The 20,781-nt window shown below is 40.5% G+C and overlaps 1 protein-coding gene across 1 annotated transcript; it reads left to right on the top strand.

Annotated features, from left to right (window-relative positions):
- Nucleotides 1-3,822: 3,822 nt before the first annotated feature.
- Nucleotides 3,823-20,274, top strand: sf1 (splicing factor 1). The gene is made up of 12 exons (XM_037674910.1): nt 3,823-4,223; nt 7,868-7,999; nt 10,549-10,624; nt 14,287-14,439; nt 15,783-15,872; nt 16,005-16,188; nt 16,294-16,409; nt 16,506-16,613; nt 16,690-16,882; nt 16,953-17,175; nt 17,513-17,677; nt 19,325-20,274. The coding sequence occupies exons 1-12, from the start codon at nt 3,962-3,964 to the stop codon at nt 19,639-19,641; spliced, it is 2,019 nt and encodes a 672-aa protein (XP_037530838.1). The 5' UTR covers nt 3,823-3,961; the 3' UTR covers nt 19,642-20,274.
- Nucleotides 20,275-20,781: the final 507 nt, after the last annotated feature.

Here is a 20,781-nt window from a genome sequence, read left to right on the forward strand (position 1 = left end):
TTCTCTTTATCTACTTTTAGGACTTGTGAGAAAATCTGATGATGTTTTAGGTCAGATTTATGCAGCAATATAGAAACTTATACACACTTTACAAGCATTCAAGCACCAGTCAATGCAAATACCTTTCTTTTGACTGCTTCATTCAAGGGTCACCACAGTGAACTAGCATGAAAGATTTGGCAATTAGTTTTATGCCAGATGCCCTTCTTGATGCAACCTGGGCTCAAACCCACAACCTCAGGATTACAAGACTGCAGAGCTGACCATCAAGCTACCACAGCCCGCACAATTCAGTTCAATTCAGTTTATTTATAAAGCGCCAATTCACAACAAAGTTGTCTCAGGGCACTGAACAGGAACATTCACATACATAGAAAAGACAATTAGTAAAGATCTCTATCTAAGGAAGCAGCAGACAAGTTGAATCATCATTTCATCACAGTCTCCCATCCTGAGCAAGCACAAAGGAGACAGTGGGAAGGAAAAACTCCATTTTAAAAGCACAACTGTTTACATTTATAAACCCAATTAAAAATGTCTGTCAAAGCACAATAATCTTAGCTAAAACAAACAAGGCTACGACTTGATAAAGTTTCCAAACATTGATATAAAATAATTGTAGCTAAGATTGAGTTTTATACAATGAGTGCTAACTGACTGGGTTTATGTGTTTAAAATGTTCGATTAGCCATTTTAATGAACTTTATCTAATTGTTAGCAAAATATCACCAGGACCAGTGCACACATTTCAATCAGAAATTAATCACAGGCTGTCAGTCTACAACTTCTGCACTTCTTGAGTCCAATAAATGAATGATGGCTGCAGCAGGGAATCATCCTCAGCCTGCCACTTAGGTATTTCTCATGGATATCTCATAGTATTCATGCGGAGAGGGGTGCAGAGGTTAGAGAGTGATCGGAAGACCGCCTGTTCAACTCTCTGGACCAACAACATCAAAATATGGGTGGAAAAGGTGAAGCACACAACCTGGTGCCCCCACCCCAGCCTGGGCCCCCGAGCATACTCCAACCTGCACCTCCAGGTGCCCCAGATGGCCGCTCCCTGCTCCAGAAAGAGCTTGGTGAAGTGTGATAGGCCCTTTTCACATGACGTCAGACAACTTCCTTTTTGACTCGATGCTGTGGATCATTACTTCCAGGTCTATCTCCCTCGGGAGACCTGTCTGGAAACTTTACGGAATTTCATTCATTCAACCTTTATTTACAGAGGTTATATTACAAGATATAGCGCAAGGTAAGGTTAATAAAAACTTTATTTATGTGTTCGTTAGCTGTGGTAATGTTATCCATCATAGCAGCAACTTTAGCCACAGTAGCTACAATATACAACACGGGCTGTCAGTGCTCTAACGTTTAAAGGTTTACTTTCTATATTAACGTTAATAAAAACAGTATTTATGTGTTAGTTAGCTGTGGTAACGTTATCCATCATTATCAATTTACCATTCTGTAACTGTGTAAGGAAACAGCCTCCAGTTGTAAAGTAAGCTAGCTAGCAGCTAACAGGTAGCTAAACTCTACACTGCTGCTGCCTGTCAGTGCTGTAACATTAAAATGTTTACTTTATCTATTAATGTAAAATCTCTGACATCTTCCAACACTGTTGTTTAGAATAGCATTTTAAATATTGAATTAAAAACTATATGTCAAACCATTTCCATGTTCTGATGATTAATAATTTCTCTTTTTACTTTCTTCTTGTGTCCATCTTTCTCAGCAGCAGTTCACCTAACAAACATGACACAGTCATCAAGATGTTGTTATTGCAGTGTGCCATGTTGTTCCAATAATAAACAAAAATCACCGTTTTTGAGTTTCCCCTTTGAAAAAACTTATAGTTACTCGTTCCTACAATATAAACTTAGAAGAAATCTGATTGGTACGGTGGCCCTAAGGTGTATTGGGCAATGCCTGTTTGTTCTCCCAGTCTGTGACTTCACGCGACCCCTTCTCTCACTGACAAATCCAGCCTCTCCCCCACCGCTTGTGTGAAAACTACAGTTCTGGCTGTGAACAAGTTAGATGCATATGCAAATATCAATCGTTACAATAGGTCTTTGTTGACTCACAGTGGAACCACTGTAAATTCTTGATAGGTGTGAAAATAATAGCTGCTAAAAAAAAAGAGGTTTGGTGGTCTCCAGGACATTAACTGCTTTAGAGCAGCAAGGTATGACGTTGTCGGGCCACTAGTCTTTCCATTAAAGAACACGGAGACAGATATCCAGTTTAGGGTGATTTATTTGATGTGTTTCTACTGGTATTTACACAGCAGAAAAGCACAAACAAGCTTGAACAACAAGGCTGTGTCCATGTCGGGAGAGAAAAATCAACCCCCAACTGTGCTCTGCACTTTACACAGAGTGGTGCGTTCACTAGCCTTGGAACAGCCACGGTGCATTCAAAAGCATAGGAACTATTAAATTCAGAAAGAAACAAGCTGTAACCAAACAGAACCTAGCTCAGTAAACAAGCCAACACAATGTGGGCTTTCTAACAGTTTTGTTAATAAAGGTTGAATACTTCATTAGAATCAGACTTTTTAAAGAACAATCTTTCATTGTTCAGTTCAAACTTTCCAAGTTTTTGTCACTGGATATTGCACCCAATAAATGTTGTTTTGGAAATTCTAACCATTTACTTTTACTTAATACTCTTACTTCAAGTCCATTTTATATGAGGAATTTACTTTTGATGCTTACATTAAATGTCAGATACTTTAAGACTTTTACTTCAGTAATAATTTTAAAGGAGACTTTAACTTTTACCAAAGTAATTTTATGGTAAGATACTTGTACTTTTATTGAAGTGTCACTTTGAGGTACTTTATACAACACTGTCAACAAATATATTCATGATGAAACATTATTCAAGTTGCATGGAACAAATCACAATTCATTAGCATTATTCACTATCCCTGCAGTTGCAGCACGGTGGAGAGCTGCTGCCTCTCAGCGAGCAGGTCCTTGGTTCAAACCCCGGTCCAGGGGCCTTTCTGGGTGGAGTTTGCATGTTCTCTCCGTGCATGCGTGGGTTTTCTCCGGGTACTCTGGTTTCCTCCCACAGACCAAAAACATGCATGTTAGTCTGATTGGTAACTCTAAATTGTCCCTAGGTATGAATGAGAGAGTGAATAGTTGTTTGTCTCTATGTGTCCCTGTGATGGACTTGCGACCTGTCCAGGGTGTACCCCGCCCCTCGCACAGTGATTGCCGGACATGGGCACCAGCGACCCCCGTGACCCAAAATGAAAGAAGCGGGTAAAGATAATGGATGGATGGATGGACTATCCCTGCTTTAAATTAACGATCCCATCATTTCAAACCGTGCTTTACTTCTCCTGCTGACAATAGAGCCCATAGTTTTCACTGCAATGTACAGTTCTGTTGGCTGTTGCTGACATTTTTGAAAGTTGGAAGTTTAATCCAGGTTTGAAGAATCTTACGTATCGTAAATTTTGGGCTGAACTGGTTGAGTAGGCCAAATACATTAATTTCACATTTTGGACTTTCTCAAATACAATTTTTTTTCACCAATCTTAAACTGTGCTTGATTAATTCTGCTCTCAGTATCAAGCACTTTATCCATGTTTGAACTGTCCAAATGTTGCAGTTTTTGAACTAGAGTTAACAGTGCACACAAATGAAAAATGTTGGAATGGCACTTTAGCAAGCTGTAGTAGGCGGGACTTATCTTCTGGTCTGTGATTGGTTCATTTAAATTGACACTCACTTGAGCCAATCACTTTTTGTCGTAGGCATTACGTCGCGTCGCTCGTCTCGAGGCTCAGGCTCAACCTTTATGGTTTTCTGTTGTGCGCCATTTTGAGTGAATTGTTGGGAACGTTGTATTTGTTCTGGCGCAGGCGTACGCGGTCCAACCTAAACATCTCAGTGAACCAGCGTTTTGACGAACACAAAGCCATTTTAGCTTATTGGAAATGGCCACGGGAGCAAATGCAACTCCTCTGGGGAAGTTGCACCCAAGTATCGGCGCTAAACGAGGATTTGAAGCCGGGCCTGGTACAGGAGGAGGAGGCAACGGGCTGATGCCGACACCGGGACCTCCGGTTTCCCTTCCTCCTCTACAAAGTTACCAGCCCCCAATGCCAAATTCACCTTTTGTTCCACAGCTCCAGTTCAACCCGGGCTTTTCGAGCCAGATTCAACAGTCCATGGTCGGGTCCGGGATGATGTCTCACGGTGAGTTAGCCAAATGTCTGCTAACGCTGCTAGCTCCGACACGTTTCAGGTCGTAGGCCTCACATTAAATCCTCCAACAAAGCCTGCCATGAAATGGAGTCCTTACCGCCTTCACGACTTCCTACAGTAAATGTAGTGATTGAGCATTAAACACCAGACTTCACTGTGTTTTTAAGTATTTTTGAGTTCGCCTGTTAACCTGGGCCTAGCTTAGATTTACACATCCTGCTAACAGATGATGTTTAATTTGTCTCATCTCGACCAGCAGTCCAGCCAGTGATCTTTGAAAAGTTTTACACTCGCACAGGATTTTTAAAATTAAAGGAAACGACTGAAATCTTAGGGAGAAATTTTTATCGTAAGAAATTATACTTATTATCCTTTGCAGAATAGTCTAAATGTTAATGAAGTTATGTAAATAGTATTTCTAAATGAAACTAGAATAAAGTGTAAATATTTATTCATTAAATTCATCAACAATTAAGCTTCAGTTTTCTACAGCAGCTCGAGATCAACTGTAAAATTGAATCTTGTCACATTTACATCCAGTTTCATGTTAAGGTTTCATCTGTTTTTATTGTTTGTTACATCCCATAAAACAAAGTCCTGTAAAACAAAAACTACAAGAGTGGAGTAGAAGGAGAAAAAGCATTACAATCCTGTATAAACACTCCAGTAATTACCAAACCTTTTTTTAAGATAAGATAACGTCCTGTGGGATCAATAAAGTTTTGTTGTGAATTACTTGAGCCCAGTCCTCCTGTTTCCTGCAGAGGTAATGACTGCTGTCTCTCCTGGAGGACAAATATATGCTTCTTTACTTAACATTTTTCAGGGGTTTCTGTGACTTTGCACCAAATTAAATGTCATAAATATTACTTTTGTCCTTTTGTATGTCATGCCCGTCTGTTTATAACCACTGGGAACCAGTTGTTCCAGTTCCTATCAAACCTCTTTGTGACCCATGAAAAGCTCAAGTAACATTTATTATCACTGTTCTTGATCATTAAGCTCTGCAAGCACTCTGAACTGAGACTCTTTGCATAGTTGAGCTGATGCAGGTGTTAGTTTTAGAAATCCTTAGGAGTGACAAGGATGGAAAAGATTGGAAATGAGACCAACATCACAGGTTGAACAACTGGGAGATAAAGTTAGAGACCAGACTGAGATGGTTTGGGCGTGCCCAGAGGAGGGATGGTGGCTATATTGGTAGAAGGATGTTATGCAGCTGCCAGGAAAAGACAAAGAGGAGATGCACTGCCTGGCACAAAAAAACGTCGCCACCAAAAAAATGGTCACCGCTTTAGCTTTGATTATAGAATGCATTCGCTGTGTTTCAATAAGCTTCTGCAATGTCACAAGATCTATTTCCATTAGGGCTGCAACTAACGATTATTTTAATGATCGATTAATCAGTCCATTATATTTTCCCCGATTAATTGATGATCACCAAAACAAACAAACGTTTTAATTTCCACCTTTTTATTCCAAAATTGAACATTTGACTGACAGCAAATTGCACAAAAAACAGGTTGCTACTTGACTGTTCTGTTAGCAAAATATTGAAAAGTAAAAAAGTTTGTCAAATAGTTTCAATGAAAAAAATAAATGTACACAAAAATATATACAAATGTATGCTTTATATCTGCACAGTATGTAGCTACTTTGTAAAATGGGTCCCTGAGGGAAGAGTGTAACCTGGATTAAAAGTGTGGATTATTGTAGTGAAGCCTTCGTCTTCAACCATCGACAGAGGCCTCATGTCAATGACGATCATGTTCAGGATGCTTTCAGTGAAGACAGCTGCTGCTGTGGTGTCCATGATGTCTGTCCATCATGAAGTGTTGTTGTTTGTTGTTGTTTTCTGGAATGAGAAAGTAAATATATATTATAACATAATTTACAGCAACTCAAGACATGCCTTGTTTTACTTACAGCGTTGGGTTAAGGCAAAAGTAGCTCAAAGAGCAATTAAACACACACACATAAAATTGAAAAGAAAAAAAAATTGAAAAATTGAAGATTATTATGTCTGAAATAATTGTTTGAAAAAAGGGGCAGATATAATAAGATTTTTTCTTCTTTCTGCTGCCTTTCATTTTAAATCTTTTGTATCTTTTTTTATATTGTTATGGAATTGTTTTGTACTTTTTTAAAATGAATAAACTATATACCATACCAAAATACTTAATTACACATATTTGAGTAGATGTAATAAATTACTTTAATTCCTGTTTAAATGCAAATCATCTTGCCATACAATGCAGTGTGCAGTGTCTTCTCTCAGACTTTGCCAGCAAATTAAAAGTTGAAGCTAAATCATAAAATTATTACCATCTTTGTGTTAGATTTATTTATATATCACATTTAAACACTGCTTGTACCAATTAAATAAAAAGTAACACACACATTCTCTATCACGCTGTCATTAATCTGCTAACAAACAAACGGAGCTGCAGAAGAAGCGTCGTCCTGCAGCTTTATGCAGCCCTGCTGCAGAATAAACTTCCTGCTGCAGGTGATCAGATGTTCGGCGTGCAGAGCAGAGAAGTGGGCATGGCCAAGTTCACTTGCAGGTGGCAGTGAGCTGAAATCATGACATGCTGCGCTGTTTTAGAGCGTTTAGAGTTAGGCCTGTCGCAATAAATCAATTAATCGCATGATAAATACAAATTATCGACCTCATCTTCATTTATCGGCTTTATTGTTTCTTCGTGTCTCTCTCTTTCTACTGAAGACACTGGATGACAAAAGACTACTACGGTGCTCTTCACTGACCCCTCCCTTTCTCTTGGATCATTAAAAGCAGCTAAGCTACGAGCTAAGCTAACAGGCCGACCTCAGGAAAAATCCTGCGTCTTGTCAATGCTCCAAAAAGAAGCTGAGAACCTGTTTACTGATTTTTATTTTATTTTTATATTAAAAGCTTTGTGTGAAAAATGCTACGCTAAAGAGCTCAAACCACACCGAGCGTCTGCCATTTTGAGAACCCAAAAAAGGCAGGAGATACAGCCCATGTCACGTCAAGGGGCCTCCCTTCCATTTTTTCTTAGAGACACACTGCTCACTCCCTCACTATCCATCCTTCGGTTCAAACTGACATCCGGTGGTCTAAAAAGGTATTGCACTCAAAACAAATTAACCAACATTTCTTCTTGAATTTGACAGTAATTACTAATTGTTGTCAAATTTCAAACAATATTGTTTATCGCAATAATCTTTGAGGCAATTAATCGCCCAGCAGAATTTATTGTGACAGGCCTATTTAGAGTTTAGAAACAGTGTGTAGAATATTGCAAGTGTGGGAAGGGTTTAAAACACCTTAATATCTATATAAATAATAAAATAAACTACTAATTGTACTATTATTCTTACTTCACGGTTTTTCACTTATCGCGGGTCTTCAGGGTACAAATCCCCTGTGATAAACGAGGGACTACTGTATATGGCTTTATGGTATGCTAATCGCTAAAAATCGTTTTCTACGGTTTTTAATGTTTTCTACAATATACACCATCAGGGGTTGTACAGAGCTTCCTTGAACATGCCGTACACTCCCATTTGGTTAGATATTAGTACCAGAGAATATTAACGTACTGTTCCCAAGTGCCAGTGGATGGAGTATATCCTGTTTGTTTTTCTAGATTATGGCCTGAAGAAATCCAGGAAAAAGAGTCGCTGGAGCAGCGAGACACCTGATCAGAAGACTGTTATACCGGGGATGCCCACCGTTATTCCCCCTGGACTCTCACGAGATCAAGAGCGAGCATATATAGGTAAATGTTAATTGTCTTTAGCAAAGATTGCTTTGTGAATTATTTATAAATGCAGTTTATTGAATGTTTTATAAGTTCTGACTGTTTAAGGTTCTAGTTTCTTGACATGGCACCAGTATTATTGTTTCCTGTTTGCTGAATTCCCAACAGTTAGAGCTTTCTTAAGGCACGTACAAGACGCATTACTAACTAAAATTTGTGCTAAAAACATTTCCAGCTTTCTCATCGTATTATGCTTTTTACCTAAAGAGAAGATGTCTAACTTTGCTCCAACTGTTGAGACAAAGCAATCTTTTCTAATGAGCAGTAATTATAACATGTTGATGTCAGGTGTTTTGTTCGTTTCCTTTTAAGTGGTTCTGCTGCGTTTTTTAGTCTCCCAGTTTGCACACCCATTGGGCAGCCATTAACAAGAGGGGTCTGTGATAGCTGATTAAACACCATTGTCTGCTGAAAACAGTCCTGAGCCCTAAACATTTTTGCTTGATCCCAACACATCGTCATTGTCATCATGCATGGTGGCATCATGTCCTAACATAGCACAGTTATGGATTCTCTCCAATTGGTCTGAATGGGAGCAATGCTGCTCTTACGGGAAATGAATCCACTGTAAAATAAGACAACTAATTGCTTTTGTACAAATTATAAATTTAAGAACGCTTGTGTTTGTGGCTTTTTCCCAAGCTTCACTGAACATTCAGCACCTGCCTCAAACCTGCTATGTATAAAATAAATGTTTTTAAACTAATGCAGGTAACATTGGATTTTATGTTGATAAAAGATGCATGTGAAGCCGGTGTCTCACTGGGCTGTGACTGATGACGACCTGTTTGTGAACATTTGAAAGAGTGTCTCCAAAATGTCTCAGAATGTTTCCTTTCCTCACATGACTCCTAAAGGCTCAGTCTTATTTAAAATTTGATAGTTTAAAAAAAAGTGCAACAACCTTTCTCTCAGAATAGTTTAGATTAGAATAGATTAGTTGTTGCAGGGATCTCTAACCCATCTCAGTTTGGTTTCTTAAATTGTAGAGTTGTATTTTGATGCTTGCACAGAATCTCTGACGAGAGGAACATCGCTCTGGACTGCTGCTGTTTTTGAAAAACAGACTAATTTTAATTTGCATTCTCACTTCGTGTTTGAGACGAAGTAACCAGTGAGCAGTAAATGCAGCTGATGTAAACATAACGTCCTGTGTTTGTGTGCATGGCCTGCTAAAACGTATTTTGGGTCGTGCACATTTTAGGCTGTGCACATTGTTGTCCACATCGCTCCCATCTTGGCAGCCGCCTCCATGTTTGTGATTTCATCTGTTCAAGAGTACATTAGTGGAAAACGCAGTTCTCACTCTCTGAAACCATCTACAGATGCCCAAAACATGCATGTTAGGCTGCCTTCAGGCCCAGGCCTCTTGCAAAAGAGATCTGTGATCTCCATGGGATTTGTCTGGTTAAATAAAGGTTAATAAATAAATAAAAATAACAACTGTAATTATTTTGAGAGGAAAATTTGTTGGACAAATTTGAGTGCGTTCAAAATTCACACAAGACTGAACTGTGAGGAAACTGAAAACCCCGGCAAACATTTTGAGACACTGGTCACTGTTTAAAATGCTGTTGGCAGCAGTTGCAGCTCAGCGAGCAGCTGCCTTCATGATCGAAAACATCTGGGTCTGAAACCCACATTGACGGGGAAACTTCACCCTCATGCCTTCCCAGAGCAGTGTTGCACCAACACACACTTCATCAGTAACTAACACCATTATTGACCCTGTCCTCTTATTGGTAATGGTTGTTCTTCTTTGCATTCATTTGTGCCCACTCTGTTGTCATACTTAGTTAATTTTCCACATTAAGTAGATCCCCCTAAAACAAGTTTTTAAAGATCAAATTTCTGTATTCATCTCAGTCACTCAGAGTTTCAGTGATAGGCAAATCAGTGTTCACGGGGATACTCCTTCACAGCTTTTATAATGTGCATGAAATGACTGATCTATTTGGTTCTTCATTGCCTTCAAAATGCAAGACTTGTTTCTGTGTCACAGCAGCCCCTCAGTGTTAGATCTGTGGAGTGCAAAAACGTGACTGATCACCTGTTTTGTTCTCAAAACAAACAGACAAATGTGTCCTCAGAATGCCAACGCCATAAAACTGAATTCTTTCTAGTAAATGATGTAAGGCAACGACAGCGTTGTTTGAAAAGTCCACGTTATGGCTGGCATTTTTAGGAATCATGGTTTCATCATTTGACGTGTTGTCTTGCTGAATCATTGTCCAAGAAAAGGTTTGTTTTGTTTAACCCTACTTTAAATGACCTCGCGTACATCATTACCGAGTACAAAATGTGATTCCACATAACGAGTACGTGGTTTCATGCTCTAGTCGTATCAGATGTTTGTTTGATCTCCCTTTTTATTTAGCAGATTTCACCAATTGTCTTTACTGACTGAGACTTTGCTCTAAAGTGTAGAGCGTTGTCTCTCTGATGTTGTTGTGGTAACCACATTTCTCTCCATCCTTGTTTTTCTTTCCTAACCTGAATTCTTCCAGTCCAACTGCAGATTGAAGACCTGACTCGTAAACTGCGTACAGGAGACCTGGGAATCCCTGTTAACCCTGAGGACAGGTTGGAAAAAGATTAAACCCTCGAACAGTAACACTTTCTCTACATTCTTGAATATTTGGAAGACAATTCCCATTTGCATTCTGAATAGTTTGAATGTCACATTGTAGAGCAGCATTTTCTTTAAGATCTTATTTCAGGTTCTCATCTAATTGTTAGAGAGGTTATATTTATTATTTATAAAGCTGGAATGTGTTAACTCTTTCTTCTAAACTAAAATATACCATTAGTGGTATTAGTGGTAGGATTTATAAAAAGCTGTACAAAAATTTGTAGTTCTGTTAGTATGAAGACAAAATATTTGACAAAGTAAAGAAAAATGTTCCAAGAGTTTTAATATTTGCTTGCATAAATGCATATACTGTATTTCCTTAAATAAATGGCACAGATAGATTAAAAGCTGTCGTAAACTTTTATAAGTGAGGAGATTTGGTCCTCGGTAATCTGTGAAGTCATCCTTCAAACCATCTACGTTGAGGCACAAACTAAATGCGTGTAGCTAGGCCTGTTGCAATAATAAATCAATCACATGATAAATGAGAATTATTGACCTCATTTTCATTTATCAGCTTTATCTTTGTGTGTCTTGTATGACAAAAGGTTCAACTCCGGTGCTCTTCACTGACCCCTTCCTTTGTCTTTTCTCTTTAAAATCTCTTTACCCATCCAAAATCGTGTTTTTGTATTGTTAAAAGCAGCTAAGCTGAGAAGCTAAGCTAACAGGTCGACCTCTGGGGGTTTAAAACCTCCGTCTTGTCAAAGCTCCAAAATTCACTCTTGAAACCTGTGCCTTCGTCTACAATTGATTTTCTCTGTAAAAAGAAACAGAACTTGTTTACTGATTTTATTTATTTATTTTTGTAATTAAAAGCTTTGTGTAACAAATGCTATGCTAAAGAGCTCAAACCACACTGCGGTCCGCCATTTTGAGAACAGAAAAATAGGAAGGAGACAGCCCATGTCACGTCAAGGGACCTCCCTCCCATTTTTCTTAAAAACACGCTGCTAGCCCCCTCACTATCCATCCTTTGGTTCAAACAGTCTTACACTGCCACCCAGTTGTCGAAAGAGGTACTACACACAAAAATTAACATTTCTTCTTAAATTTGACAAGAATTAGTAATTGTTGTCAAATTTCAAACAATATTATCGTTTATCACAATAATTTCTGGAACAGTTAATTACCCAGCAAAATTTATCATGACAGGCCTACGTGGAGCATCTTATAATACTAGTTAAAGGATTTTTCAGAGTTACATTGTCGGGCAAATGGCAGCTTTCAGAACGTCTGAATAAATTTGATGACAGTAAGCAGACTTTCATAAACTTTGTAAGGAACTCCATCTAATGCCAGATTCCTTCAGTGTAAAAAAGCATCTGATCGCAGTAATTAGTCTGGGTTTGGGAACGGTTGGAGGGTCTTCGAACAGGAGCTGAAACATCTGGGAAAATATTCACGCCAGGCATCTAAAAGAGAGTCATAAAGCCATTTAAAATAATGCACCAGGAACAATAACCAGTACATCCAGTGCACAATACCAATCAATAATAACTTCAATGTTCTTTCCTCACACATCTGTCAAACTAAACACTTCACATGAAACAATGGCCTTTATTTGTGGAAATACGGTACTTTTAATTATTTTTTTCCACCCAAGACACTGAGACATGTTTTAAATTGTACTGAAATAAACATGTTTACCTCATCTGTTAAAAGTGAAGCCGTTTAAATCGCTAAGAAAACAGATAAACTAATTCAATCAACTAAAAAGTAAACACGGGCAGAAATGATCGGTTCTCACAAGAACAGACGACTAAGAAGAAACTAAACTTGTTTAATTGTCCAAACGTGGTGAGCTTTAGATCCACGTTCGAGTTCCTTTGAGCTTTCAGCCGAACATCACGGTCTTCCCCAAAGGTCCAGACCTGACGGCTGCCCCAGCAGAGGAAGACTGAGAGATCCGCTTGAAAGTGTCAACAAAAACACTCCAGCATTGCAGCTAAACACTGTTTCAGTCTTGGGTGAAAAATAAAGACATGATTTTTAGAACAGATTGTAGGCCTGCAGCGATCAAATAAATTAGTCTTATGAGTTGAGTGATTTTATTTTGGGCCAGGGGTGTTGTGAGCACCAATCTTAAATAGTTGCACTTCATTAGTTTGATTTGTTTTAATTCCTGAGCTTTCTATCTGATGCATTCTGCTTTATTTAATGCAGCCTGATGTTTGAAGGTTTTCCTTTGAAACGGGGTTTGTCTATACTTTATACTGTTACTGACTTTTGACACTATTTGGACATTTTTTATACTAATAGTTCAAATGAATTTAAAATATCCACATTCCTTCCCTGACGTTAATATTAGTTACATGCTGATTTCCTCTCTTTTAGTAGTGGGGGTGTAGCTCATGGCATGTAGCCTGTTTCCCAACAGATCAGTGATCAGTAAGGCACTTTCATAGACCTAACAAATGATTATTTATTTTTGCTGGCTGTCTTAAGTTTTTCATTTATGCGGCTTGAAACATTTGTACCAGGGTGAAGGGGACTGCGTTCCAGTTTTCCCTCTGGACTCTTGAAATCTCGATGAAAACTGCCAGAGTTGCTCATATTTTGGAAAACAAATGGTCAGCTTGTAACTTAGGATCTGTTCCTGCAGGAAGGGGCTTGCCCTCAAGAGTGTGTCCACTTGACCTCTGCTAGATAAAGCTCCTTTGACTTTTACTTCACTGTTAGTTTTTTCAGATATTTCTACATGGGCTAAAAAAATAATTGAGCAGCTGGAGCACTCTTGAATCATTTCCCGCTCTAATGTAACCGAAACAACTTGGGAGGTGTTTCAGGTGGTCACCGTTGGAAGTTTGACGCTTAATAAGGAAACTTTTTCTGTTTCCCCATTTACAAAAGTAGCTCTCTGACGAGAGAGCGTAGAAAAAGGTGGATATCTAATCTTAATTCCTTTCCTCTAACCCAAATTACCCCACATCAACCTAACCATTTTTCAAGCACAGAGCCTTCTTAACACATCAACACAGGTTTTCAGCATCCAGGGGGAGGTACGGACCTCTACCACCACGTCATCACCAAGATCTCTCAAAGCCAGCGTCTGCTTAGCATTACAAAATCTGCCTTGGTTTCTGACCTCCAACTGTTCTTTCTTATAGGCCACCCATCCTGTATGCAGGTGTACTTATGGCCTCATTCATATATATGCAGTGCCAGTCAAACGTTTGGACGCTCCAGCACATTAGTTTGTTGAACATGAACTTTTGACTGGCACTGTGTGTGTGTGTTGAATTTAATTTTGGCTGTCTGTTTGTTTCTTGTGGTTGATGCCCCTCTAATGTTTTGGGTTAATGCCTTCATGCAGCTTTGTGGCCCCCGTCTTACTCTGATTTGTGTGGAAAACATGGACTCTAGCTGTTTACGTGTCAGTGCACAGCTCTTATGTAGCTTCATCAAGTAGCTCGTGTGCTGGCCATGAGTCCAAGTTAATCTGACACTTCTGTCATACAAATTTTAAACAAACGCTTTAACCCTTTAACTAGACAATTTTATTTTCCAGTTTTTAGTCAGCTATAGGTAGCCTGAATGATTGTTGTTTGCAAAGCTCCACTTCGAGAAGGTTTCAGTGGTGTCTGTCTTGTATTTTGTCTGCTGCTCTCAGGTCTCCCTCTCCGGAGCCCATCTATAACAGCGAGGGCAAAAGGCTAAACACCCGCGAGTATCGCACCCGAAAGAAGATTGAAGAGGAGCGTCACTCCCTTATCACAGAAATGATAGCCCTCAACCCTGACTTCAAGCCTCCTGCAGACTACAAGTATGACTCTGACACACACATTCAGCTGATGGTGCCCCAAAATGAAGAGAACAACTGATAAGCGCTATTTTTTTGTCCCATCACAAAGCGAACGGGGAATTGGAAATGCCCCGTTTGTTTCTGTCTGTCCGTCCATGCATGTTGTGAGCATGATGACTTGATAAATAAACGAGGTACTGACTTTCATTTTGGTGTGGCTACATTAAAACATAACAGGTTCCTTTTCAAAAACTGGTTAGCATCTTATTAATCCAAGATGGCTGCCGCCATATATATTTATAAACCGGCCACCCCAATCATTTGAAACTTGCTTTCTAGTTTATATCAAAGTTCATGCTCAATAATCCAGGTAGAAAAATGCAACAAAGTCAAGTCAGGTCCTCTGGACGTTTGTTTTTGTTGAAATGTTTCGTCTTTCATCCAAAAGATGAAACGTTTCAACAAAACAAACCGTCTAGAGATCCTGACTTGACTTTGTTGGATGTCTAGTTTAGTTTCAGTAAATGATTGTGGTGTGTGAAGAATAATTATGGTGATCAAGGCCACCATCGACCACCCCCTGACTCCGCCATTGTACCTGGTGGTGGAACAAACGTCTCCCTCCAGTCACCGGGGTTCGTCACTCTGAGCTGCCTCTGGTCTTCTCCACAGTGCTTCTTCTACCCACTTGAATGTCTTGCACCAAAACACTCAGGTTCACTTGGACTCTCTGTTCAGTTCCAGTCTAGATCTTGAAAATGAGAAACATTCACTATTCAAATGCCTCAGTGGTGGGAGACCTCAGTGTACCACTTGTTACAAAGATTTGTTACATGGACTGTTTATTGAGCTTCACTGGTGTCTGCGGCTAACTTTAGTATCCAACATAAATATAAAGGAACTAGAAGGGGTGATGGTCAGTTCGGTCTTCTGCCAAGTCCTACCCTCACCTCGTTATTGTGTATGAAAGCTGCAGCCTGCGGGTGTTTTCAGGCAAACTCTTGTGATTATAAGAGTTTACTGCATGAATTAAATAGTCCTGTGTAGATGTGGAGTTATTCAGAAACACTACGTCCCCTTAGACCAGGCCTAACCACATCAATGGTCACGGTATAAACTGGTCAGTGGATGAAACCATCCAAGTGGTGGGTAAGAAACAGGTCCATGGTGACTACAGAGACTTGTCAGTCAGATTATTTTCTACTCAAAAGGTTTGGGTATGTTATGGCCAAAGCTTGTGAAGTACAAACGGGCCAGATGAGCACCCAGACCATCACCTAGATGATGCTTTAGCCCCCGTTGTACAGACTATATTGTCAGAAGAGCTCCTAGAGACCAGTGTTAACTGTGTGTGTGTCCTGCAGGCCTCCAGCCACCAGAGTCAGTGACAAAGTTATGATTCCTCAAGATGAATACCCTGAAATCAACTTTGTTGGTCTGCTGATCGGACCACGGTAAGTAGGACCTGCTTACATGTTTAATAGACTCCTGAAAGTATTCTGGTTTAAGCAAGTAACATGACACTGCCCAGTAGTCTGGGGGAACACTGCATGACATTTAAAATGTGTGTATTATTTTTCTTTTAGTGGTAATACGTTGAAGAACATAGAGAAAGAATGCTGTGCTAAGATCATGATTCGAGGAAAAGGTTCTGTGAAAGAAGGGAAGGTGGGTCGAAAAGACGGACAGATGCTGCCGGGCGAAGATGAGCCTCTGCATGCGCTGGTCACTGCCAACACGATGGATAATGTCAAGAAAGCTGTGGAGCAGGTTGGCACCGCCAGTTGTCTTTCTGTGACCAGATCTGATCAGCTCTGGTTTCCAGTCAGTGCGCCAGTGTGTTGTTTGTGTTGAGAGTTGGATCTGTGTCCACAGATTCGTAACATCCTGAAGCAGGGCATCGAGACGCCAGAGGATCAGAACGACCTACGGAAGATGCAGCTGAGGGAACTGGCCAGACTCAACGGCACCTTGAGGGAGGACGACAACAGGTGGGTCCAGGTCTCCTGCTGCGTACTGCAACCGGTTGTTGCTCTCTGTACAATGTTCAGGATCTGCTCCACTGACGATGAGCTGTTTGTCTGCAGGATCCTTCGTCCCTGGCAGAACACTGAGCCACGCAGCATCACCAACACCACCCTCTGTACCAAATGTGGTGGAGCAGGCCACATTTCCTCTGACTGCAAGTACACCAGGTGATGATGGAGTCCTGAAGTTCTGCCTTTTGTAGCTTAATCCAGATCTAACGGTGTTTACCGTCTTGTTGTGCAGCACGTTCTCTGCCCAGAGAGCCCCAGGTGCTGAACCCCCTCAGTCAGCACAAGACAAGGCTCGAATGGATAAGGAGTATCTGTCCCTCATGGCTGAGCTGGGGGAGGCCCCAATTCCATCTGGCGGGGGACACGTTGGGACTCAAGGAGGCGCTCCTCGAGCCTCTGGCCCGAACAGCAACCAGCCCCCACCGGTTAGTTAAAAACACACCAACACCCACATTAACAGAGAGAAGCTGGTGTCTGATTGTTTGTGTGCTTCAGAACCGACCCCCCTGGATGAGCTCTGGACCGACAGAGAACAGGAGCTTCCAGGGCATGCATGGAGGACCCACAGGCCCTGGAGGACCTCACAACTTTCCTCCTCCCATGCCCAGCATGGGTGGACCACCTATGCCCCCTAACCCTAATGGCCTGCCTCCACCTTGGATGCAGCCCCCTCCACCTCCTATGGGCCAGGGACCTGGACCACATGGACACCCAATGAGTAAGACTCGACACTCACATCTCGTTCTGTTTCCTTTTCATTTATAAATAAAGTTTGAATGAATGTGCATTTGAGCTTTTACTTCCTGTGAGATACTTATTCAAACAACTGTTGTTTTTATTTCACTCTGTTTTCATTTTATATAATTGTTGTTGTTGTTGTTGTTGTTGTTGTTGTTGTTGTTGTTGTTGTTGTTGTGTACCTCGTCTGTGTTCTTTGTTTAAACAGCTCTCTGTTGTGAACGAGTCCTCGAGGCTCAATGACACTAACCTGTAGAAATAAAGGTTGAAAATTCACCACTCTGTGTTGAAATGGACATTTCTTTCTCCCCTGGTAGATCTGCTGCCCCCTCCAATGAGCATGATGCCACCTCCACCTCCTCCACCCAGCAGCCAGCCCCCTCCTCCCCCCTCTGCTCCTCTTCCACCATGGCAACAACAGGCTCCACCCCCACCACCGGCCAGCAGCATGGCAACCAGCACGGCTCTACCCTGGCAACAAAGTAGGAACCCAGCAGTCATTTCCTGTTTACACCTCGTCTTCACGAGGGTCACGTGAATAAATGTCCTCGCTAGATATTAAATAAAACCAGTAACACTGCTTCATAATCTTTAATTGTTATGGTTTAAAATCATAATCCTAATTGCTAGCTTTAGTTCAGAAATGTTCGTCCAGATGTCTAATCTTGTCGGTCAACGTATTCATGCTCCCATCATTCAGCCCGTTGTGTGTCATGTTCAATCTTACTTTGTAAAACCGCAAAAGAGCAAGTCTGAAAAACGAACTGCGAAGTAGTGAGAGACTACTGTATTCCAGTATATGTATTTTTAAAAAAAAAGGTTAAAATAATTTTTGGGTGTTTCAGTCTGTATTCTGTTGTTTTCTTTAAATCTTAAAATAGTTAATTTTAATTTTAAAGTCATTTGCTCAGCCAGCCATATGTTTTGTTTAGAATCCTCTTGCGTTGAGGTTAATGTTAGTCATTACTATCTTGGTTTTTGAATTAGAGGCCTAAAAATCACAAACTGTGATGTGGGCGGCTGTGGCTGAGTGGTTAGAGCAGTCGTCCTTCAATGCAAGAGTTGGGGGTTTGATTCCAGCAGCAATCACATGCTGAAGTGTCCCTGGGCAAGACACTGAACCCCTCATAGCCTCTGATGTGTGTCCATCAGTGTATGAATGTGATAAAACTCTGATTAGTCTCTTTAGATTGATTTGTTCAATTATCTTTGTATAGATCTAGTATAGATCTGTATGAACGGGTAAATGAGGCGCAGATTGTTGTAGAGCTTTGAGTATCTTGATCAGATAGAAAGGAGCTGTGTAAGTACAGTCCATTTACCATTTACTTTCCTCAAGGTGTCCTGGATAGATTGAGTGATAAAGCAAGTAATAAAATGGGTAAATTCTTTTTAGTTTGTATTTTTATACCAAAAACAAACCATATATATATATATTTAAATGTTATGACTTTTTTTCAATTAGATTTTTTTTCTATTATCTAAAATTTAATAGTTTTTACGTTTACAAACAAAAAGCGTGCAACTGCAGAAACATTTGTCATTTGATTTCTGGAGTTTTGTATTTAAAGCCAAATTAGCTGTCATAATACACATTTTAAGGTTTTTGGTCTGAATAATGTGAATGTGCGTGAGCTTTGGTAAAAACAACTAAATGAGCATCATTCACCACCACAGTTTAATGAGCTCAGTGTCCGTCATGTTTGGTTTCCAACAGTCACATTTACATTCAAACATGGATGAGTGAACTCTGTACAGTCTCAGAACACAACTGATAAAATGAAATGGTCCCGGATGTAGCTACAAGGTAACGTTTGTCTTTTTCTGAAAATAAACAACTAAAAGCTGTACGAGCCAACAGGAGGAGTCATTATTGGGAATGAAGTGGAGCTTTAAAGCAACCATCATGTAATGGTAGAGAAATTGTGTTGAAGCATAAAAAATCCAAACCACTGAGAGTTTGTGTCATGGCAGCTCTGAAAATGACAAATTGTTGTAGAATTCTGGACGTTTGAGTGAAAAACGTGCAGGAACTGTGGATTAGTGGAAATTTAGCTCAAACTGATCTGGTTGGTGTTACATTCAAGAACGTGGGACTTTTTAAAACTCCTCCCTCTGTCTCCCTGCAGATACCACCACCACCACCTCCACCCCGGCCACAGCAACCCTGCCCCCGTGGCAGCAGCCCGCAGCCTCTGCCGCCCAGCCCCCGCTGCCCATGGGAACCCCGTCCATGGTACCGCCTCCTCCAGGCGTCCAGCCCCCGCTGCCTCCTGGTGCCCCCCCACCTCCCCCTCCGCCGCCTCCAGGCTCAGCTGGCATGATGTATGCCCCGCCCCCACCACCCATGGACCCTTCTAACTTTGTCATGTTGAATATGGGGGTACCTGGCATGCCACCGTTCAGCATGCCTCCTGCCCCCCCTCCACCTCCCCCACAGAATTAATGCTGCCCCAGAAGTTCCCAGCAGAGCGTCGTCCAGCAGCTGTGTGCTCACAGACAGGAAGTCTGAGCAGAGCTGTGGTTTGATTAGTCCACATTCTTATTGTTTCTGTTTTTAAAGTTGTGACTAACACACAGTCTGTGGGTAAAAACATCTACCACTGCTTTTGATCACATGTCAGCCTTGCAGTTATTTGTCATGGTTCTTGTAAATTTAATAAATCACTTCATGATTGAACTCTGAGTTTAATGTCTGTAATAATTTGATGATTCAGACGTTAAACCTTTGACTGGGTCTGAGCTTGCATGCTCCACGTTTAATGCCTCCAGTTCTTTGAAGTGACAAATTTATACTTTTTTTTTTGTCTTAGCTTTGAGCTGAATATGAAATATTTTTGTAATAAATGTATGCTAGTTCTGTAAAATGTTAGTTCTGAGATTGGTTCTTATAAAATTAGTAAAACTGGAGTTTTTCTTTTCGTTGCTGGCCTGAGTTTGGAAAATGTTGAGGCCCGTGCAGTCTCTGTGTGGCCTCTGCAGGTGCAGCTGTTGGACAGATGTTCATGTTTTAGTATGTTGTCTTGGCCTGAATGAAGAGCTGTTGGTTATTAAACGTATCCAGTTCACCTTCTTGTCACCAGTTCATTTGTGGTTTGTCTTTTCGTGCATGTGAGCTTCTTTGTGCAAGTCGTCTTTTGTCCTCCTTCCTCCGAGGATCTAGTGGCTGCATCAGTTTTAGTGTCAGAGCAGATTTTATTTGCATGATTCTATAAATGTGACCTTTGAAGCTCTTAAAGTGGATTCACCTTTTAACTTTGTTGCAGCCCAATGCTACACCTGTTCATTCGCTTTGTCCTCATTAATCCACACTCAGAACCTTTAACATTAAGGATGATTGAATATTGAATAAACTAAATGTTCAGCCCTTTTGCAACCCTTCAAGTTCAGCTCTTCTATTCCTCTTAAGCTGCAGTGACGCTGCACTTCGACTGGAGTCCAGCTGTGGTGAAAGCAAACAAACTTATTTGGACACCTTTAAACCCTGTGTAGAAAAAGACAACAGTTAAGAGAAATTCACTAATGCTGTCTAAAAGAACCACAATAATTCAGTTTATTTATAGAGCACCAAATCACAACAAAGTTG

This window comes from Nematolebias whitei, chromosome 1 (assembly GCF_014905685.2).
Source record: "Nematolebias whitei isolate Nwh7 chromosome 1, NemWhi1, whole genome shotgun sequence".
In the NCBI taxonomy this organism is placed as follows: Eukaryota; Metazoa; Chordata; class Actinopteri; order Cyprinodontiformes; family Rivulidae; genus Nematolebias; species Nematolebias whitei.